This window comes from Stigmatopora argus, chromosome 1, assembly GCF_051989625.1.
Source record: "Stigmatopora argus isolate UIUO_Sarg chromosome 1, RoL_Sarg_1.0, whole genome shotgun sequence".
NCBI lineage: Eukaryota > Metazoa > Chordata > Actinopteri > Syngnathiformes > Syngnathidae > Stigmatopora > Stigmatopora argus.
In genome coordinates this window covers 22406064-22428763 of record NC_135387.1, presented here as the reverse complement: position 1 = coordinate 22428763, position 22700 = coordinate 22406064, and the positions used below count along the sequence as shown (strand labels likewise).

At 40.6% G+C, this 22700-nt stretch overlaps 2 protein-coding genes across 3 annotated transcripts; one reads left to right on the top strand and one right to left on the bottom strand.

Annotated features, from left to right (window-relative positions):
* Positions 1 to 417: 417 nt before the first annotated feature.
* Positions 418 to 1726, bottom strand: LOC144082017 (snaclec alboaggregin-A subunit beta'-like). Its single transcript, XM_077608712.1, has 7 exons — positions 1671 to 1726; positions 1481 to 1543; positions 1355 to 1382; positions 1181 to 1266; positions 895 to 1026; positions 713 to 806; positions 418 to 631 (listed from the first exon to the last, which is right to left on the bottom strand). Exons 2-7 carry the CDS (start codon positions 1541 to 1543, stop codon positions 564 to 566), a joined length of 471 nt encoding a protein of 156 aa, XP_077464838.1. The 5' UTR covers positions 1671 to 1726; the 3' UTR covers positions 418 to 563.
* Positions 1727 to 3511: 1785 nt separating this feature from the next.
* On the top strand, positions 3512 to 22613 carry pdzd4 (PDZ domain containing 4). 2 transcript variants are annotated; one of them, XM_077608700.1, is made up of 19 exons: positions 3512 to 3796; positions 4505 to 4970; positions 6702 to 6755; positions 7734 to 7836; positions 8284 to 8458; positions 8540 to 8621; positions 8986 to 9084; positions 9149 to 9211; positions 9319 to 9420; positions 9600 to 9949; positions 11025 to 11208; positions 11535 to 11880; positions 15792 to 16059; positions 17290 to 17360; positions 18430 to 18749; positions 19272 to 19415; positions 20265 to 20377; positions 20450 to 20728; positions 21581 to 22613. In XM_077608700.1, exons 2-18 carry the CDS (start codon positions 4911 to 4913, stop codon positions 20655 to 20657), a joined length of 2742 nt encoding a protein of 913 aa, XP_077464826.1. In that variant the 5' UTR covers positions 3512 to 3796; positions 4505 to 4910; the 3' UTR covers positions 20658 to 20728; positions 21581 to 22613. The 2 variants fall into 2 exon arrangements, with proteins under 2 accessions (XP_077464826.1, XP_077464817.1); XM_077608691.1 differs by having other exon boundaries at positions 20447 to 20728.
* Positions 22614 to 22700: the final 87 nt, after the last annotated feature.

Sequence of the window (22700 nt, the reverse complement as noted above, 5' to 3'; positions counted from 1 at the left end):
GTTTACAGCGTCCCTTACGATTTTTCACGTTATGAAGTGGAATGTGAAGGTTTTTTTCGGCCTCTTGTTACGGTGTTTCTTCCACGTTACGGCCTCAACAAGAATTTCTCTTGTGCGGCCCAACAGTTCCAAAATTAAACCATGGCAGAAGATGTGAGTCATTCACCTCACACCACACTCCTTCGTCTCTAAGATGCTGTTCTGCTACTGGTCAGTGTCCCGGTGTCACTAAAATGCTTGTTTTTCTGCTATTGTCGCCATCATTAAGCTGCTGTTAAATAACATTATTTTTGCACAGAGCCCTGACGCCAACATGAAACCCAATAAACGGCCCCTTTAACTCATTTTGTAGCAATCACTCGACTGCAAAATAAGCAAAAATTGGGTAGGTTGTGGATGGGAAATCACACGGAGACATTCTTGGATGCAGATAGATTTCTTTATTGATCAGATAGATGTTCTTCAAATTAAACCATTTTTTTAGCAATGAGAAAGAGTATAAAGATTCTACCATGGTTGGATATCATGATTCAGCAAACTGACATGACAACACGAGGCTGAAATTAGTGGTGGATATCTCTGATGCAAACATAAGGGTGAATAGTGCTGCATTGAATGTCATCCCAAGAACCTGTAAGAAACAAATGTTATTCATACATCTCAAAATACCATATTCTATCCTCACTCAACTTTTATCACTGATTTTACTTACCATCGTCGTCCATCTCTACACAGGGACCATTGCCTGTGTTGTCAAAGTTCTCGTAATCATTATCAGAGCCATCGGTCCATAGGTATGTTTCACTCTGGAAGACAAAGTCAAATTTTCCATGTGGCGAAAATCTTTCAATTGAACAAAAGTGACACGACTTGATCGGCATGTTAATGTTTTACCTCAATTGCATTGCTCAATCCAATCCAAGTCTCATCATCATTACCAGCTGCTCTAATTAGTTCAAGGACAAATGCATTTTCCAAGGGATTATGAATGGAGACCATGTTTCCACCAAGAATGTTGCAGACGCTCTGATTGGAAGTAGAGTAAAAGGTGCTTAACACTCAATGTTTTCTACATTGAAACCATCATCGACTGAAAACAAATTAATCTAGGCTTGTATGAGCATTGAATAAATTGAAAACTACATTGCATTTTTTTTGTTTTTATTTAAGTGTTCCTTACCTCTGCATCTGCAAATTGTCTCCCATCTTCTTGATACTTGTAACAGTGGCAGTCCAACTGAGTCCAACCCGCAGGACAGCTATTTTCTGCAACCCAAACATTATGTTAGAAAAGGATGTGGCAATAGTGAATGGTGTCAAGTGGAGAAAAAAAATCTTTTTTTAAACTACCTACCAACTTTTGGAGCGGTGGGCTTTGACCACTGTCGAGAAAAAAAAGGATGGTTAAAATGACTGCAGTAATAAAATCAAACATGATAGTAATTCTACATTTAAATCTACAGGTAAGAGTTTGACTTACAACTCCAGTCAGGAGCCCACTGATTCCACAAAGGAGGAAAACAGAGCGTAGACCAAATGCCATCTGCACAAAAAGCGCCAAAATTAATAAATGTCACGTTTAAATAGCGTCAAAGTGAATCAGAAATGTCCGATGCCGCAAAAATCACTGAAAAGTTATTTTGGTAATTGCGCCGTGATGGTGTTCTTACCTTTGCAGTCGTAATGATTGACAATAACGAACACTACAAGCGATCCTTTTTATACATTTGAAGACGGTCTTGGAATTTCAAATTATTTGTCTGATGGATTGTTGTCTAGTCAAGTTTGGTAATTAGTTCCTCATTCTTGAGGAACAATTGAGGAAGTGTGTTTCTGTTTTCGACAATCAGCCATAATAAGGAAAGCATGAACAGATCATACTGGTTCTGCGAAGATGCTTTTAAAAAGATGATTAGTAGTTTGAATTCCTCTTCTGTATAATCAGACGGCGAGAATTAATAACAGGACTAGTTGCATACCAATCACTCACATGACAATGTTTAATTGCCTTCCTGACGTCAGTGGGGAGCGTGGATTCCCTTTTCACATATAAGCAGTTGTGTTTGGACTAAATTTATCTTGTCCAGGTTCCTCACACATGATAAGGATAGACAATTGGTGAGAGTTTTATGAATGCAAAGTGGCAAAAAAAAGACATTTATTGATAGAAAGTTGTCCGACAATTGTCAAATAATTGCAGGAAATTTTTCCGTTAGTGGTGAATCAACAATGGTGCCATTATATTGAAAACAACATTCGGTTTTTGAATGAAACCACATGTGTCAAACCGATTCCGCCGAGGGCCGCAGTGGGTCCTGCTCTTTGTTCCAACCGATCCAGTGCCGACATTTTAACCAATCGGGTGTCTTCTAAAATAAGTAGCACTTGACTTTAATTAACTGATTACACTTGCAAAAGGTATCCTCTTGTTGAGTTGGAATGAAAACCTGCACCCACTGCGGCCCTTTGCGGCCGGCTTGACACCCCTGGGCTAAACCAAAAATATGTCTTGTTTCTTTTCTCTTTGCATTGCTATGTTAAATGTCGCTGCAAGCTCTTTTCATCCCCTCTTTCAAATTGCTAAACTGGCATTGTTTTCCTTCAGGTAAACCAGGACTAATCAGTTATTGATCACTGTTCTTAGTTGAAAAATTTAAAAAAATCAATTTGTGAGAAGTGAAAATGAGTTTATTACTCATCCGTTCTTGAAGTTCTTTTGATTTGTCATTTCTCTCATGTTTAAAAAAAATATATTAATAGGATTTCTTCCTTGAGCAAGATACATCATTTAGGTAGGATGTTGACTGGAAAAGAAAAACATCATTACGAAACTGGTCCAGCCAGAATGAATTCATGACTAACTCATGGAGTAATTATATTGAGCAAGCTAGTAAACACAATGTTGGTCCTTGTGCTGCGTCATCAGTAGCAAAATGCAGTTCTATTGTGTCAAAGCACTTTTACACATAATTAGCTGGTATGTAGACTCCAGTAACCGTGTGACTCTCATGAGGAAAATTAATATTAATATCAGCATTATTTCATGAAAAGCAAATAATTGTTGATCACACCGCACACGGATTGAGGATACTATCAGGTCAGGCCTACATTTGTACATTTTGTATTTAGGTCTGTACAATTCCTGAAGAAACACTGTTCTTGAACAAGTACACTTTGTGATCAGTAAAAGATCTAGAGATGGAGTACCAGTTCAGCTCTTCCATCATTCTGACTGCATAATGTAGATGAGTACTGTGGTCATGTGAGTGAGTATAAATCTGCAAATCCATGATCCGTACAGAATATGATACACTATTGGCTCTAAGAAGGTCCTCAGGAACACATCTGAATGTTGCAAGTATACTACAGTAGGTATGTAGTGGTCCGCAAAGACGGTGGATGCTGGTCCTGAATCCGTGAACGTGAGAGACAAAGCAGGAGCAATTCTGAGCAGGTGGGAGGAGGGGGATGAGGGAAGAGGGGGAAGGGGTCTGGGGATGGTGAGAATTAATTGCCTCCAGCGTGCGATTGGCTGCCGATACTGCAGAAGAGGAGCGAGCAGTGCGAAGGAGAGATGCGCTCCTCTTCCTCATTGTCATCATCGGCGTTGTGATTTAAAACGTTAAAATCCCGATATGCGCCTGACTGGTCCCGCATGCGCAACGACAGCGTATTGATTACCGGGGTGAGCGAGGAACAGGAGGTTTTGACTGTGGAAGCTTTTCCCAGGCAGGAATCACACTGCGTGGGAGTGGCAGCTTGCCCTGAACATCTGGAGGAAGCCCACAAATATCTGGTAAGGTGCATTTCAAGACAACAAATTTGATTAATTTTTTTAGAGAAGATTGTTATGGCAAATAGCAGTTGATTAACGGACACAAAATGGATCCAATGGCGCTGCCTTTGGACTATTATCATGCAGCTTGTTTTTTGTTGTTATTGTTGTTTGAAAACATACTAGAGTTTTCAATAGTGCTTGTGACACTTTCATAGCCTGGAACGGATCTTAAGTAACATTTTTATTGTGTTGTGTTGTTGATCAAAGAGACCTGTTTGAAAATGTAGAAAAAGAATATTAACAATACGATTATGTCTCACGGTAAACCGATATTTTCTCAACGTATTTAGATAAAGTGATTTTTTGTGTGCTTTTTTTGTTTGTTTGATTACACAAGTCAAATTGAACCATTAATACTAATAAGAAATGATTACAGGAGGATGGTTGAACAGAAATATTTTTGAATGCAACCAGCATTGGGACTTTGGGACTAATTAAAATAACACTATTATCTGAATGACTAAGAAGGATACTTAGGGCTCATGTCAGTGAAATGAATATTATAGCATGTGATAACATTATTTTGTGAAATTGGACCATAATGAGCAACAAGAATACTTGGAGATGAGCTCTATGTGTTGGATAATTAATGTTAAGGTTGGGCACATGTGCACAACAGTAATGTTGTGGGTGCATCAATCTCTGTTCTCCCGTGTCTACTTTCAGGACAAACGTTCAAGTGGAGATTCGGAGAAATGACTGACCTGTCAGAATTAGGAGAGGGAAGAAGCAGGGATGGTGAACACTAGATTTTATTCCATCTTGGATTTAACACCAGCATGAAAACATCAAGACAAAGAAGGAAAGTGAAAGACCAACAGGAAATACACGTCTTCAAGCTGAACTTGTTGATTGAGCATATTGCAACCCATTTAAAAAAAAAAATGGAAATAGCATGTAATTCTTCAATTTAAATTTTTAAAGTGGTTGCTCTCTGTGTAGTTTTAAGAGTGTTCCACCCATAATTAAATATTAGAGAAAGATTGTGAGGATCTTTGTCATTCTCATCCAAGAAATACAAAGAAATGTACAAGAGCAGAAGTGGGCCAATTTGCTGGTGAAAGAAGCCATCATGGGCTGCAACATGTGTGTGGTCAGACGTCCTGAGGAGCGTTACAAGATTATGTATCAGGTATGTCTGCTTTTCTGCAACAGAGCACGCAAGCCATTTGAAATGTCTGAATTTGATTACCTGGATATTTTACGAAGAAATACCTAAATAACTAAATAAAGTTGCCAATCCACCAGACGTATTGGATCGTTACAAAGCTCAATCCAATTTTAAATCTGATATTTAACAATTAATTATTCAAGGGGTAAAATTGAAACTTGTTTTTAAAGGAAAACAACTCATTTTTACTTCCATCAACCATAAAAATCAAGTGTCGGTTTTGTTATCTAATTAAGAAAAAAACAAACAATAAACATTGTTGTTGTATCACTAACCATTTAATCAATATTTACTGCATTTCCACACCTATACCAAAGTGATGACAATGTTGAAATCATTTTCTTCAAAAATGTGTTTTATTTTGCTTTACTGTTTAAAAGAATGATATGCCCACAAGAAGCTGGCCTTGATATTGAAATTTCAGAAGGATCAAATTAACTTGAAGCATACTAACAGAAAGGTCCACTTGATTATACAGTAGAGACCAACTCATTTCTTTTGAATGATTTAAATGGTGGGATCCATTTGAATCAAAATAGAAGGATTAAGTGAAAATGGAAGATAGGAGGGTGTTCATTAAGTTTATTGCCTTTTATTTAAAGTCAAAATTGAAAGTAGAAATATGCCTTTTGTTTGATGCCTTACTATATGGTGCTAGATTAGCATGTATTTGGGCTTGGTCACTCTCATGACCTGAACCACTGTAGAAAACATGATTTTTCCAAGTATATTACTTGGAATATGTCCACGTAACCAACAAAGGGAGCCCACCGGCTTCTTTGATAGCCACCATCCTCCCTACAAGCCCCCACCCTGACTCTCACCACCATCTTCACTATGCTATCCAACGTGTCTCGGTGGGATGTTGTTGCCGTGGTGACCGTTGCCATTAGGGAAGCTGCACTGATTCGCTCTCGCTCTCATTTTTATAACTGCAAAAAAAATATTATGAAATTATATTTCTTTAGTGAGCACTATTTATAAATCTTTTTAGCTCTTGAATTCTTGTGTCATACAAACAACTTGATTGACATGTTGGCAGGTGATTGTTTGCAGGTTTTGTTTTAGTCTCTCTACATTGCTCATCGCTATGATCAGTATGTTGCCTGTCTTCTTTCTTCTTTCCTACCAACACCCTGCATTTAATAACAGTATCAAGATACCGAAGCATTGGGCGCAATTATCAATGGCAGTGCTGAGTGCAAACCCAATCATCGCAAATGGGGGAGCGGGTTGAGCTCAGGTTCAAGGTTGAGAGTAGGAAGCCCACCCGTCTTTTTCCTACTTTACATCCACTTCACGTGACCTGCTTCAACACGGATGCAAATCGATACTGGCTGGAAATTATGTAAACACCTCCGATCGGTACACTATCCTCTTCCCTGCTCACAATATTGTCCCACTTCTCATTAATCACCCTATTGATTTCACTGAAGAGATGAAGTCATTGAAGCATCTGTCTTCTCAGCACTGGGCGTTATATACCTCTGCACACAACACATATCTTAGTCCAGTATTTTCTCCTTTAGTCAAAACAGGGCCAATAAACAGCCTCTAATTTGTTATTTCAAAAAATTCAAAGGCATACCCTTTTGTTTGAAATACTCAGTCTCCATCTTTTTCCTTGTTGTCCTCCTAACCATGCACCCTGGTGTTGGCGTCATCAATCTCTGCCACTTCCGGCCCCATCAGCAAAAGGGGCGCAGTAACTCCCTGCAGCCAATGGAGCGACATGGAAATGAAAAGGTAAGAACCAGCCCCAGATTAGGCTAAACCACATGTGTCAAACCGATTCCGCCGAGGGCCGCAGTGGGTCCTGCTCTTTGTTCCAACCGATCCAGTGCCGACATTTTAACCAATCAGGTGTCTTCTAAAATAAGTAGCACCTGACTTTAATTAACTGATTACACTTGCAAAAGGTATCCTCTTGTTGAGTTGGAATGAAAACCTGCACCCACTGCGGCCCTTTGCGCCCGGTTTGACACCCCTGGGCTAAACCAAAAATATGTCTTGTTTCTTTTCTCTTTGCATTGCTATGTTAAATGTCGCTGCAAGCTCTTTTCATCCCCTCTTTCAAATTGCTATACTGGCATTGTTTTCCTTCAGGTAAACCAGGAGTAATCAGTTATTGATCACTGTTCTTAGTTGAAAAATTTAAAAAAATCAATTTGTGAGAAGTGAAAATGACTTTCTTACTCATCTGTTCTTGAAGTTCTTTTGATTTGTCATTTCTCTCATGTTTTTTTAAAAATATTAATAGGATTTCTTCCTTGAGCAAGAAACATCATTTAGGTAGGATGTTGACTGGAAAAGAAAAACATCATTCCGAAACTGGTCCAGCCAGAATGAATTCATGACTAACTCATGCAGTAATTATATATTGTTGAGCAAGGTAGTAAACACAACGTTGGTCCTGGTGCTGTGTCATCAGTAGCAAAATGCAGTTCTATTGTGTCAAAGCACTTTTAGTGTATTCAAGGTGTGGATGTGTTGTACAAGCGTAACTCCATTTATCCTGGAACTCTATCTAAAAAGGAATCCATACAGTTCAATGAACACCTGTAGAAGAATTGTTAATGTGGGCACAAGAAGATGATTTTCCCGCACTTAATAATATTAACTCTCAATGGGTTGAAGTCACATTTCATTGCTAGAAAGTGTTGTTTAATCAGCAAAGGATTGAGATAAATTGGAGGACTAATCTATAACCTGTCACACTGTCAGGGGAAAGGAAGGAGACGTTGTCATCTCCCACCAGACAGACAGCTAAGGTCCCAGGAGCCTTTGCAACAACCCGGCTCCAACATCAAGGGCCACAAAAGCAAAGGTAAGAGCCCTCTCAAAATTCATATTATTAGTACTATATTACTCAAACATTTTAGCACATGAGGTAGTTACATATACTCGCTTTCTTAAAATTGGAGTGGATGGGAGAATCCAGAGGTTATTTTGCATAAAGAATGGTAATATTTTCATCTCACTCCAAATAAGTGAGAAAGCTGGCATCCTGTTATAAAAATGCACAAGTGCAGATACTGAATACAAACTGGTGGCTCATGTGTCAAAATGAAGTTGTGGCTAGAAAAGAAATTGCATGACTTGACTTAAAACTTGCTTGATCGAAGTGAGGATGACTTGCAGAAATTTCAGTGGTGCCGGAACTTTAATGATTTGCTTGGAAGCGGAAGTTTTGAAATGTTCCTCTCATTTACATGTGACGTACTCTCCGCTATTTTACTAACACAAATCCCACAAGTGCACCTTCTACCGTCAGGTGTGATGGCAAGCACTGGAAATGGGACCCAAAGCACCTCGATTTCCACTTTTGCTGGGGTTTCTCATCTTCGCGAAAGCGTGGATAGCGCCACACAGACAGACGTCAGCTTCCGGGAGCTACCGCCCACTCCCTCCCTGCCCCACCTGACGGAAGCGTACCAGATAGACGACTTGTACGTTTCACTTCTTGATGATGAAGCTGGAAATTTTTGTGATTTCATAGCAACCATTTAATCAGTAATGTCCTCCTATAGCAGTTGCATGTTTGTTGATAGCGATGACTACTTGGACGTGTCACGCCATGACGTGGACCGGTCAGATGAGCTGGAATATGAGGTGAGGTCGTCCCACAAGCTTGTTGGTGAATTGGCGGTGTCAACTTCCCTCACTTTCCATTTCTTTAGACTCATCCCATCATTCACCGCTCAGCCATCCAAAGTCAGCACAGGTGTGCCCCAGAGCTCTATTCTGATGCCCCTCCTCTTTGTCACGTACTGTATCTTATTCCCATTGGCAATATCGAGACACCGAGCTCTATCTCTCAAAAGGGCCAATGCAGGTTTATCCTTGAATTGGAAATTCACCCTCGACAAAACATCACCATTTCAACTCACAAATAACCTTTTGTATTGTATATACGATATAACCTTAACTGATGCTCATTGTTATTTGATTATTTAATCTTTAATATTTATTTAAGGAGGTGGCACTCTATAAGTCCCATCAGGAAGAGAAGCTGGGCCTGACGGTTTGCTACATGACAGACGATGAGGATCAGCAGGGCATTTATGTCGGAGAGGTAAAAACTTTTCGATGATGAGAATGCTATTAGTTTGTTGACTTCCTCTTGTCCTGTGATCTAGGTAAATCCAAACAGCCTTGCTGCCAAGAATGGACGCATCAGGGAGGGCGACCGAATACTTCAGGTGCCTTACATCGAGAAGCGCAACCTTCTTTCTGTCTCTTATTTCATCAAGACATTCCTGATTGTGGATGTTGTCAAATAAACCAAATAGTGCTTTCTTGTGTGCAGATCAATGGCATAGACATTGACAGCAGAGAAGAAGCAGTCGCTATGTTGAGTAGAGAGGATAGTGGAAACTTCTCGTTATTACTGGCCCGGCCTGACATGGAGGTGACTCTCAACTTTATCAGCACATATATGTGACAACCTTAAAGCTCTTGTCAGTTGCCTTCTATCACATGCAAAACATTTGAATGCTCATTTTGGTTTTGTAACATCAGCCCAGAGCTTCCATGACAACTTTGGTGGCTCCTTATTTCAAAAATGTTTTTTCTATAACTGCCTTTCAGGAAGACCAGTTTGTTGATGGCATCACCACCGAGCACCTCTCTCCATATTTTCAACTCCACCTAAGAGGAGAAAGAGAGAAAGGAGGAGAACTGGAGGATGGCGAGGAAGATGACGACGAAGAAGGAAACAGGGCGGAGCCTCCGGTGCCACTGCCACCCCTTCTCCAATTGACGCCCCTGCTGTCCAACAGCCAGGACCTGGACAGTGGGTTCGGCCGCACCGATGACAGCATGCGTTACGATGAGTCCTCAGAGCATGACCTACTTGGTGGCACCAGCAGTGCATGCAACACCGATGTTACCAACACACCCAGAAGCGCCCGCAAATTCTACCTAGGACACAGTCCAAGGTCAGGACAACAAAAGCTCCCTTTCTTTCTTACGTTTGACTCTTTAAGGCTCTGTTTTTGTGGGCAGCACAGCTTTATTCACAAAGGTGGCAGATCAGCTCACAATAGATTTTACATGCAATTAAACACTTGAAAAAGCCATTTTCTATTGTGCTCGGCTTGTCCTACACCGTTGGTAGATCATCCGAGAGTAAGATTTGAACCAGTCCGTTAGTTTCCTTTGGACCTGAACAATGTCTCGTTTGTCCCGCGACATGGCAATGTGCCACCCTAAAATACTCACACTTTTTTTGAACATGGATATCTAACTCATTTAACTCATTCGGCTATCACAAACGACCTGTCACAGCTGCTTTTTTAAGTCGTTCCTTGTATATATTGAAGAGATAACCGATTTTCTGGATCTACGCTTAATTTCAGCCCCCTTTGTTTATAATGAGACACATCTCAGCTGCCCTCCCTCCGATCACAGTGCCCAGAGCAAAGAGAGCTGCGTCCATGGCAAATAAGCATATTAGGGCCATTTTCCCCCTCCAATCTGGCTGATCACCTGGCAACTGAGACACACTTGCCACTGAAATAGCGACTGCGTCACAGTGAAACCATAGAGAAGCTTGCTAGGTGCTGCGTAGTGCTTTGTCTTGAGCGGAAGGTGTTGTTGAACATGTGATCATCATGACCAGAGTGCCAGTGTGGTTTTCAGGGGGCTAAATTGAGAAGAACTAAAGATAAGGGACAACCCATCATGAAAAGCGCTGAGATCAGTGGGGTGGGAGCCAGGATGATTTGTATTTAGAAGGATGTGGGCCAGAAACTAATCTGTTCGGAAAAACAAAAAACAAAACAGTACAATTCCAAAAATGGCTTACTCTTTTCTATCCTATGTTGTGTAAACGTATGCATTTCTCTAATCAAAGAAAACTCAGGGCCTTACCTATTGATTGGTCAATCGTAGTGTTTTTTTTAAATTAGCAGGATACAGAATATCAGGGCCATGTGTGAGAGCCACAATATTCTGTTGTCTTGCATACCAAAGTGAAGCAAACCCCATTTTTTGTGCCGTTTCCCGCCACAGGCTCAGTCCACGACCCAGTCCTGTTGTCGGCTCCAGCCCTAAGATGTCCCCCAGTCCCGTACACATCCGAGAAGACACCCCCCCTCTTTCTCCACACCTACGAGAACTTCAGCTGAGCACAAATTCTTCCGCTGCACTTGATGGCACCGAGGAACGGTCAACGCAAAATCACGCCCACCAGAAGGTAAACAATTGTGATGAATACATTAGAGGTAAGACGATAGAGTCTCGTGGAGAAATATATTTTTGGCATTTTACACCTTTAAGTCATATTAAAAGTACACCTTTTCACCTATCTTCGTTTTCAAATGATTGATAGTGAAATCCTGCATCTGGAGGTGCAAGGATCGTACCATAAACCACCTCCAGATGGATTAAAATTTGTGTACATACAATTTCAAGTCCAATATCTGAACAATAGCACTTTCCCATTTTTATAGAATGTTTTGGGGGAAGTTGGTTGAGTTATTTTGTAGCCAAAGGAAAGCTGCATAACTATTTGACTCCTAGCTCCAGCTCCACAAGAGTCCGGTGAACTTGATAGCGACCATGGCAGGACTTACGGAGGACGAATGTCAGCGATACCAAGAGCTCCTGGAAATCAGGTATCATTGTGACACACGCCCGAGGACCAGAGAAGGAGAGGAAGAGCGGACGGAAAAAGAGAAGGTTCTGCCTTCTGCGATGGATGTGAACTGCAACTTGACCATGAGCGAACGAGAGATGGCGCTCATCGAGGAAGAGCTGCGACACTTGGAATTCAAATGGCGCAACATCCTGCGGGCGCAGAAAATGCAGCAGCTCCGCGAGAGATACCTGAAAGCATGGATGATGGAAGAGGAGACTGTGGAAGCAGGTAACTGTAGCTTGGTCTCGTGCTCATGTAGACGGGCGCATAGGTACACAAATGCACACGCAGTGGCTTTGCTAGGCTTCTCTTCAGGCTCAAAAGGCAAAAAATCCCTGGGACCACTTTCATTGGACGCTGCAAAAATGTGGTTTTCAGGCCATTTCAAATGGCCAATTCTTTTCATTTCTGTGGCCTCTAATGGCGGAGGATCCAAGCAACTGCCTGTCTGCTAGCCACGCATGCCTCTGCACCCACCCTCATATATTGGCATTTCCAAGTTCGTGCGTCAAACTGCCAATATAATAGACAGCATATGATATTTACATGTTTTTTCATGGTAACAGCACATTTGTGCTGAGCAAATTAAAACGTATTGAATTTAAATCCGTTGTCAGGATGACTTTGAACAATACAACCAAATAGAAGAGACAGCCAGGAATTTAACACTGTACTTGTCAGACTGGATTTCTTGCTCAACCTAGTATTAGGTAAGTTATATAATGATCATGAGAAAATTGTCTTTGAATCTTGTATTGTTCTTGAATGACACCTGTGTACTTTCCCTGTAAGTCTTGTCTAATTTTCAGAAAGTTATTTTTAATTTAATCACTTCATCTTGAATGGCGCATAACATAAAAGAATAGATTCTCCCCATTCACATGTAGGCTTCGCAGTAGTAACTTAGCAATCAGTATTTTTTTCCTATAGCTATTTTGAAGAGTTTAATGTAAACTGTTTCTTTAATAACTTTATTTTAGTCCATTTACTGTAAAAAAACGTTTTTCCTATTTTAATTAAGGGTCACTATCTGAGTCGAGGCAGCCTAAGACTATATGGGGCCCTAAATTAAAATTTTAGTTGCAGGCCTTCTTCCTCCTTAGTCCAGTTTAACACAGAATATAAATTGAGTTTTACAACATTTACAAGCTTCGTTATTATTGCCACTTATTTCAAATAAAATGGCTTGCCTCTTCCTTGCACCTCCCTCACTAGAAGCCTTTCACTTTTCACCAACCATATTCAATAATGGATGCACGAGATATTTAATGATACAAATGAAAAAGGTTCTTTGCGCACTGGAGATATGTTCACGCACTTCCGCATTGCAACGAACTGGACAGAGGAAGGTGGATGCTGGGTGAGCTGAGCTCTCACAGCGCCAGGCGTCGGTATTAGCGGCAGAAAGAAGCACTACTCGGAAAAAGGCGCGCAATACAAAATCCAACTTACGAACAGTTTTCGACATAAACGCAATTTGCAGACATGTTCATATGTACCGTTGTTCGTTCGTAACTCGAATGTTCGTAAGTAGGGGAGCATCTGTATGTATATATATATATATATATATATATATATATATATATAGATATAGATATAGATATAGATATAGATATATATATATATATATAGATATAGATATATATATATAGATAAAAGCGAGACGGCTTGTTCCAGAGATACTAATTATTGTTTTTGATGGCGAAATAAGGGTGGGAAAGGCAAAACGTGCTGTTTTGTAAGGTAAAATAGCGGGGCCTCCTTGGCTGACGGGGAAAATATTTACCGAGATAGGTGGCGAGAGCGTGGGGATGTTAGCCAAGAGATTGGAAGAAGGGAGAGATTGGAAATGAGGAGGTTAAACAGAAATCGAGTTTTCAAAAATGCTGCGTGCTGGGTTTGTGGAAAATTGGGGCATATATCGCGTGATTGCCCGGACAATAGGGTCTCTAAAAACAGGGACAAGGAATGCCTGCTCAAAATGATTTGAATGAGGATTTTGAATATGAGGATGTTGAGCAAAATTTAATGGAAACACTGGCATTTGATTTGGTTAAACCAGGGGTCACATTTTTTTCGTGAATGGAATTCAATTGGTATTTTTGTGTGATACTGGAGCTTGTAAAACAGCAATTAAAATGGTTATTTCCAGGTGCTAGACGTACTTTGTTAATAGTACCTAAATGTACTGTCAATTTACTGGAATGAAATGGCTGGCTTTGATCCCGTCTGCTAGCGGTAATATGGTGTTTAAAAGACGAAAAGAAATGCAAAACGCCCGATTAAATGTTTTTATCATACACTAGAATTGCCAAATAATGCGTCGGCTGCGGGGGAAGCGCAGCTGTTTGCTGCGGCTGCTGATTGGATAAGAACGCAGAGAAACATGAGGACCGCGGGGCGACCGATTGGGCGGTGTTAGGAACAAAAGCTTGATTATATGCAATCATTCTTATGATTACAGAGGCTTATTCTGTCAATCAATATGATTGACAGAATAAACCTCATTGCATATCAGGTCGGAAACCAAAAACAACTGCGTAAGAATTTGCACAAGTAAGCATAATAATTCTCATACAAGGTGAACCGAGCGGGAGTATTTTGAAACATGATGCGAGTATTTTCGGAAGTTGATTCAATTATCGCCATCTACCGGAATCCAAGTTAAAGCAATTTAAGAGTCCTTCACAGATCTTTATTGCGAACTCTGATCAACAGTCCTTGGCCCGGAACTTGGCGATCTGTCAGGTCAATAGTCCTAAAAACAATTAAATGTCCTCGGAGCCAGCTGCCATGGAGAGTGACCTCGAGCTTGCTCGGTCCCAAATTGAAATAAAGCTCATATACATATAATGATTAATAAAATGATATATAATAATATCCCAGAATAACCCCCACAATAGGTTTCCATGACTCATGTTAAAATATTTGTCATTGTTAACTAAATCTTGTTCAGGAGCTTGTAAATGTTGTAAAACTCAATTTATATTCTGTGTTAAACTGGACTAAGGAGGAAGAAGGCCTGCAACTAAAATTTTAATTTAGGGCCCCATATAGTCTTAGGCTGCCTCGATTCAGATGGTGACCCTTAATTAAAATAGGAAAAACGTTTTGGGTTTTTTTTACAGTAAATGGACTAAAATAAAGTTATTAAAGAAACAGTTCACATTAAACTCTTCAAAATAACTATAGGGAAAAAATACTGATTGCTAAATTACTACTGCGAAGCCTACATGTGAATGGGGAGAATCTATTCTTTTATGTTATGCGCCATTCAAGATGAAGTGATTATATTAAGAATAACTTTCTGAAAATTAGACAAGACTTACAGGAAAAGTACACAGGTGTCATTCAACAACACCACAAGATTAAAAGACAATTTTCTCATGATCATTATAGAACTTACCTAATACTAGGTTGAGCAAGAAATCCAGTCTGACAAGTACAGTGTTAAATTCCTGGCTGTCTGTTCTATTTGGTTGTATTGTTCAAAGTCATCCTGACAACGGATTTAAATTCAATAAGTTTTAATTTGCTCAGCACAAATGTTCTGTTACCATGAAAAAACCTGTAAATATCATATGCCTTCTATTAAATTGCAGTTTGAGGCACAAACTTGGAAATGCCAATATGTGAGGGTGGGTGCAGAGGCGTGTGTGGCTAGCGGACAGGCAGTTGCTTGGATCCTCCGCCATTAGAGGCCACAGAAATGAAAAGAATTGGCCATTTCAAATGGCCTGAAAACTACATTTTTGCAGCGTCCAATGAAAGTGGTCCCAGGGATTTTTTTGGCCTTTTGAGCCTCAAGAGAAGCCTAGCAAAGCCACTGCGTGTGCATTAGGGTACCTATGCGCCCGTCTCAGTGAGCTCACAATCCTAATTTACAAATGACGCCCCATATGGTCCTGTTTAACTCAAAAGTCATGAACCTTTAATATAATCCATTTAAACAATTTAGTATAGAATGTTTATGTATCAAATGTAAAATGTACAATTATAATATATTTGATGTTTGAACTAGTTTAGTTTTACTTTTTATGTTCTTTGTACACAACTACACAAACCTGGATGTTTTGCATATTTACACTTAATTTAATATCTCCTGATTTTTTTTTTAAACCAAAATGTTCACAAAAAAGTTCAAGGGGACAATAATGACGATCGCCACGAGTTGGCCGCCATCAACGAACTTCCAGAGCATTCCAACAACGGCAAAGACAGCACCAGCGCTTACGGCAGTGGCGAGAGCTGCCGCAGCACGCCATTGGTCAGCACCATGTGGATCCCGCCTCTCCCTGAAAACGAGGCACCCAAGTCTCCACCTCATCACTGGGGGAGACGCCACTCGAATCTCGGATGCGGCAGTTGGAATGGCGACTTGGTCAACACTTCGCCCTCCAAGTTCAGGTCTGAAGACTACCCTATTTTTCGGACTATATGTCGCATCTGAGTATACGTCACGCCAGCCAAACAATGCACCGTGAAGAGGGAAAAATATATATGAATCACACAAGTCGCATTTTTGGGACGGCAAATTTTTATTTAAGTATTTAAGTGACAATTATAAAATTGAGTACAACAGGCTAAAGAGTTAACATAACAGTTTTTCAGAGAACTATAGCCCAAAATCAAAAACACATAACAGGCTGTTAGTGTTCAGAGAGAAAATAAATACATATAAGAGTTACACTTGAGTAGCATTAGTTGCAGGCCCAACTAAACTATAAAAAATGTGCGACTTCTTGTCCAGAAAAACTGAAAAAAGTAGTGTATGTAGTTTTCGTGACTTACCATGCAATCGTGAGTGCATCACAACAATTAACTTGGTCGGACAAAATGGCTTTAAAAGTCAATCTTTTATTTTTTACCTCAAAGAGGTCTGTTCATTTAAATTTATTTCGCTATTTGCTCAAAAGAAAAGCCAGAGACAATGGCATTATTAATAAATAAGTATCTCATGATATCTCATGGCCTCACAGTGGGAGACCTGGGTTCAAATCCAGATCGGTCCACCTGTGTGGAGTTTGCATGTTCTCCCTGGGCCTGTGTGGGTTTTCTCCAGGTACTTCAGTTTCCTCCCACATTCCAAAGACATGCATGGTAGGCTGATTGGACACTCTAAATTGCCCCTAGGTATGAGTGTGAGCGTCTATGGTTGTTTGTCTCCTTGTGCCCTGCGACTGGCTGGCCACCCATTCAGGGTGTCCCCTGCCCCTGTCCAGAAGTCGGCTGGGATAGGCTCCAGCACCCCCCCGCAACCCTGGTGAGGATAAAGCGGTTAAGTAAATGAAATGAGATGATATCTCATTTCTATGTCATTTCTATTGATACCATGCAAGCTTTGAATGATTTTAGCAAGCTTACCCCATTTCCACAAAGGACACCCATGGATATTCTTTACAACTATTGTAAATAAAAAATAAATTCCATCAAAATATGTTCGATCATTAGTAATTTAAATTTTAATGTGCCCTGTAATTGGCTTGCCTAGAGTCTGCTCGGATTGGCCTCAATTCATCCGCAACCAGAAAAAGAATAAAAGTAGTTTAACGAATGCGGGATTTGTTCGGTGCAGTTTTACCACTTAAATGGGTTTGCTGTGTCCCAAAATTATCCCATATTTCTTTGCCTGCATAGACCTCCCTCAAGAGAAGTAGACTCACCAGCAAGAAGAGGCATGCCAGAAGAAACGCGTGGCTCAAGGACAGGTAATGCACCATCTAAACTGTTGATGCGCATCTAAGACGGATTTTGTTTTATCTTGTTTTGGGCGAACGGGGAAAAACAAACACAGAACAATAAACATTTTGTCATTGTCATAGACAGACAGACCTGTTTGAAGCAGCATGATCCTTCGGGGCATTCAGACTACCACTGAAAATAGAACAAAGTGTAGTTGTAGAAGATAAACTACAGTATAGTGTAGAGAAGAAACTATGTTGTTAGCTTCTATAGTAAAGTAACTTTCGTTTTTTGGTTCTTTTTCGTTTTTTGTTGATTTAGTGACTACAAGATCAACAGATTATCAGGGACAAGCATTCTTTTGCACACCGCACACCGCATACTGCAATGATTGTTTAGATTTAACTTCCAGAGACAGCCAAGAAATTTTGGCTTTGATATAGTACTTAGAATATATTACAGATAAGGACCAGAGATCAAAGTCAACATGATTATGATTGACAATTTTAATTGAAGACATATATTTAAACTCAAAGGCGAAATGCTTACATTAAAGAACTACCTATATAACTAACCGTTGATACCAAATATGAACAATAAAGCTTGATTTTATTTTGGACAAAAAAATCACCACAGTAATATGGAAAGCAAAGGCTTGCATGCTAAAAAGATAGAAATAATTTAAATGTATTATTATTATTATTATTTATTTATTTTTTTCTGGGAAAAAAATCCTAGATGACAACATGGCGCTTATGCAATGACTCACTTCCTAAACAATTTTACGAAGTTGAAAACCCCAACTTCTCCAATGTGTGGGTTTCCCCCGGGTACTCCGTTTTCCTCCCACATTCCAAAAACATGCATGGTAGGCTGATTGGACACTCTAAATTGCCCTTAGGTATGGTTGTGAGTGTGCGTCTCTTTGTGCCCTGCGATCGGCTGGCCACCGATTCAGGGTGGCCCGGAGACAGCTGCGATTGGCTCTTGCACCCCCGTGACCCTAACGAGGATAAAGCCGTTTAGAAAATGAGACACAAAAAATAAGAGACAACCCAAACACCAGTGCACGATGAATGAACATTTTCCATGCAGGGATTGCCCCCACAAGGCTGCAAGGAGGAAGTGCAGAATCCAGCCCTTTCATGGCACAGCGTCGCCAAAACCGAGCCAAGGCATTTGAGCGCTACCATAGCTGCATGGCCTTGCCCTCCGAGGGCCTGCTGGAGCCGTTGGATGGCGAGTCGGCTGAGGAGGATAGAGTGCCTGGCAGCGTGCCAGCCAGTCCCCGCAGCATCAGTAGCGCTCCCTGCGCTCTGGAACACCACCACACCGCCTCCCGTTTACGTCTGGCACTGCCGCTAGCCCTGGAAAACTCGTCGCCCACCGCCGCGACGCAACGCATGGAATGGAAGGTAGAAAGCAAAAGGCCATGAATAATTAATTCGACCGCAGACGTACTTGCAAGAAAAACATGTCCAACTTGTGGAAAATTTGTCGTAACACGATTTCTGATGCTCATCGTAGCAACAATTTTAGGCAAACACGGTCTGCTCCGATAATTACAACACAAACAATTTGTGAAATGCGGGGCAAACCTTTCGAAGTGCTAATCAGAATTTCTCCTAATCTGATTTTTCATTATTTATTTGAGAGGTGAGTATCCAGAAAGCTTATTTCCCATTGCTCTGTGCTTCATCATTGTTTCTCAGCGGGTCTAATCTCTCAGATTTAAGGGGCCCCGGTCGTATTCCTAGCCCTGGGCACAGAGCTGAAATCGTCCGCCACTGACGTTGAGCCTTTGTTAGTTTCACAAGAGAATGTTTGGATTTTCTTCAAAGGTTTCGGAAAGGCTGTTTTCGATTTATGTTCTTACTCAATAAGTGGAAAATTATTTCAAGTCTACTTTACAATTCACATCACGCGTTGCTCTCTAGGTGAAGATCCGCAGTGACGGCACTCGCTACGTAGCCAAGCGGCCTGTCAGGGACCGCCTCCTCAAGGCCAGAGCCATGCAGATTCGAGAGGAGCGTGGCGGCACGACCACTGATGACGATGCCGCTGCCAGTGAGATGAAACTGGTATGTGAGTAAAAAACAAAATCAAAAAAATTAAAAAAAATTACCTCAGCTCCATCTGCACTGCTTTGCCATAGATAAAGACAAAAGTGCATTAATTCTCTATTTTGAGTAAAATAATATCCATCTGGCATGCCATTTTAAAATGGCACAGTAATTATTTGGAGATCACTTTTTACTTTTTGCTGAGTCCTATTCACTAAAATATAAGGAAAATATTTATGAATAAATATTTATTAATTTATGAATATATTCCTGTGTCTGTCAAGTTGTTTTACATGAACTAAGATTTTTTTTTACAATATTTGGTGTGTTTTCAATGAAAACAAATAAAACCGAAGTGGTCCATTTTGAATTTTCTTGGACCCAAAAGATGCTTTTTGACTTTAGTTTTTCATGGATTTCTTTTTTATTATTATCATCTCGCTCTCACTCAGGTTTCCTACTCATCCTTATTTAATGTTTTTTTCACATTGACTCTTGCAGTTTTGGTGGATGTGGACCACTCAAAGCAAAACAAACAAACAAAAAAAACTAACACATGAAGTTTAATGCTCTCTGTGCAGACGCTGACATAAAACAGTGCCCAGTGCCATCTATTGTAATGGATGTGCAAATACACTTTCTTTTAGTACAGTAAAAAAAAAAAAAAAAAAAAAAAAAGGTCACTAACCCTCTTTGTATTAGGACAAATTCCATTACAAAATTACTCTTAAATGCATTTATAGGCTACTCAATCCATCTTTGTATGCAACTATATTTACTGTAAAATACCCACATTAAATGCCTCATGGATGTACTTTTCTATGTCCTGATCCCTGACTACAGTATAATGAAGTGTGAACCTAACAGGGTCGTTACTGGAGCAAAGAGGAGAGGAAGCAGCAGCTTCTGAGAGCACGAGAATATAGAAGAAGAAGAGAATTCATGATGCAAAGCCGCCTGGACTATCTGAAGGGCGACAGGTACGAAGACGTGTATTTAAACGTGGACACTGAATACTTCCAAGTCTTCATTCTTCTTCTTTTCTTCAGCAGGGATGCTGGATCATCTGCAAGTGGCAATGTGGAGCTCTCTGTCCAGAATGACACTATCAAGCCCCTGAGCCAAAAGAAAATAAGCCGGAAGAGGAACCGGCGCATTCTCGACAACTGGAACACGATTCAGGAACTGCTGGCTCATGGCTCGCGCTCGCCGGACGGCAAGAAAATCTTTAATCCTCTCCTCTCCGTCACCACTGTATGAAAATCTACTCTTGTTTCTACAGACGTCAAGGAAAGACACTCAATTTGTTTGGGATTTTGAGGGGGTTATAGGCAATGTTCCCTCAAATTTTTCGTTGGTCTGAGCAGAAAGTCAACCTCCCTGAGCACACTGAGTACCAGTGTGAGCGACATCATCGGTACTCGGATGATTCGCCTAAAGACGTTTCGCCGACGGACGTTTGACAGACGGGCAGGTCGCCGAATGGACGTTCCGCCGAACGTTCATTCGGCCGAACGGAGGTTTCGCCGAAACGGGATTCGCGCGCTCGCCCCGCCCCCGGATCGTGTGTGTACAAGTTTTTCAACCTCGGCCCGCGGGCCATATACGGCCCGTTAGGATTTTTAATCCGGCCCGCCGCCGGTGTTGTCCAAATTATAGTAAAAATCAATGTTAGTCTACCATCAATGGCAGCCCGGGAATAAGCACTCTTGGGCGGGCAGATGTAGCAGAACCGAGCCGTAAAATGACAGCAATCGGGTCAAATCCATCCTAAAACAGCATTTAATGATTAAATACAAATACTGGAGCTCTTTGGACATTAGAACCGAGCCCAGGGAAGTGAATTCCTTGGTAAAATGTCGTGATGATATCGCGATGGAGGCAAAAAAACGTCTATATACGTCCATTCGCCAAACGGCTCAAAATGCTCTCAAATTCGGTCAAATCCAGCCGAAAACAGCGTTTAATGATTAAATACAAATACTGGAGCTCTTTGGACATTAGAACCGAGCCCATCATGAAGAAAGGGGTAAAAAAAAATAAAAATAAATAAAAAATAAAAATAAAAAAAAAAATCTGTTTTTTTTTTTTTACTGCGCGCCATAGGATTTCTGCTGCGCAGAGAAGACGAGAGTAGTGTGCAATTGCGCACGCGCGCAGCTTAGAGGGAACAGTGGTTATAGGGTACATTTACAACCCCAGAGTTGTCCTCCCAGCTGAAACACCTGTGGCTTCAACCTAGATGCAAGATATTATTTAATTTTTTTTCTGTCAATAGTGTAATTTTGTCATTTAGTCTTTTCAAGATCCATGTTAAAGTGCTTATTGAACTAAATCAGATCCGCACACATTGAAGCATTTGGATATGTATTCAGGTAGGTTGGGAATAGTACCGTTTGTTATCTTAATGCTTAAATTTCATGGGGAGTGACAAAAGTGGTGTAAAAAAATGAACAGAGCTACTTCATGTAAATAAGCTTTCACTTCTATAGCGCTTTTCTACGATACCTTCAAAGCATTTAAAGTTTCATTCACGTACTGATGAGAGCATCATCAGGAGCAACATGGCTGTGCCACACCAACCCATCTTATGGTATCAAACAACATCTCATTAAACCCTAAATAGAGCACCCACATATTCATAACAAAGAGAACATAACGTCACCACGCAGAGAGAGCGTTTGTATATCTTTTTGCTCTGCGTGAGATGATTTGAACTCGACTGTAGCATCAGCATTTGATGAGTTTGCTGACTTTTTTCAACCATGTCACACCCAACTGCCACTTATAGGCTAAGGCAAGCACAGCAGTACCTGTAGCACTATTTGTAGTATGTCACAGTGTTGTTTATTTGTGAAAAAGGTTTAAATGTAATGCGTGTGAAATCGATGCCCTCAATAGCATAGCCTTCGCTTACGTTGATGCTTTGAATGTGTGTGCTAACTCTTAAAAGCCAAAGAAAAGCAGCACTCAATGGGAGAGTTCCTGTTTTTGATGCTCCCCAACTCGAGTCCTTGTTAGAAAACGCTGATATCTTGGAAAAGAAAATCCTATTGAATGCATGCGCGCTTGTAGACAGGTAGACTATGTGTTGTGTGTAGTTGAAAGTAGTATGTAAGGACAAAGCTGGATGACATGACAAGAAACGTAAGCACATGTGCGCACGCACACATGCAGACACAGCACATCAATCAATAAAGCCTTTTATTGATTTGGTCCGGGACCCTTAACTGTATTTCACAGTCAGTGTAACCTTGAATACAATAAGCCTAATTTACCGTGGTACCTACCTAATAGCACAAA

Bases quoted from the DNA above. Each gene is read 5' to 3' on its own strand.
- pdzd4 (XM_077608691.1), top strand. From the start codon at position 4,911: ATGGGCTGCAACATGTGTGTGGTCAGACGTCCTGAGGAGCGTTACAAG. The intron at 6,756-7,733 runs GTAAGAACCAGC...TCACACTGTCAG, and splicing joins AGCGACATGGAAATGAAAAG to GGGAAAGGAAGGAGACGTTG. The intron at 18,750-19,271 runs GTAGAAAGCAAA...GTTGCTCTCTAG, and splicing joins CGCAACGCATGGAATGGAAG to GTGAAGATCCGCAGTGACGG.
- LOC144082017 (XM_077608712.1), bottom strand. From the start codon at position 1,543: ATGGCATTTGGTCTACGCTCTGTTTTCCTCCTTTGTGGAATCAGTGGG. The intron at 1,267-1,354 runs GTAGGTAGTTTA...TTTGGGTTGCAG, and splicing joins GCCCACCGCTCCAAAAGTTG to AAAATAGCTGTCCTGCGGGT. The intron at 1,027-1,180 runs GTAAGGAACACT...ACTTCCAATCAG, and splicing joins GACAATTTGCAGATGCAGAG to AGCGTCTGCAACATTCTTGG.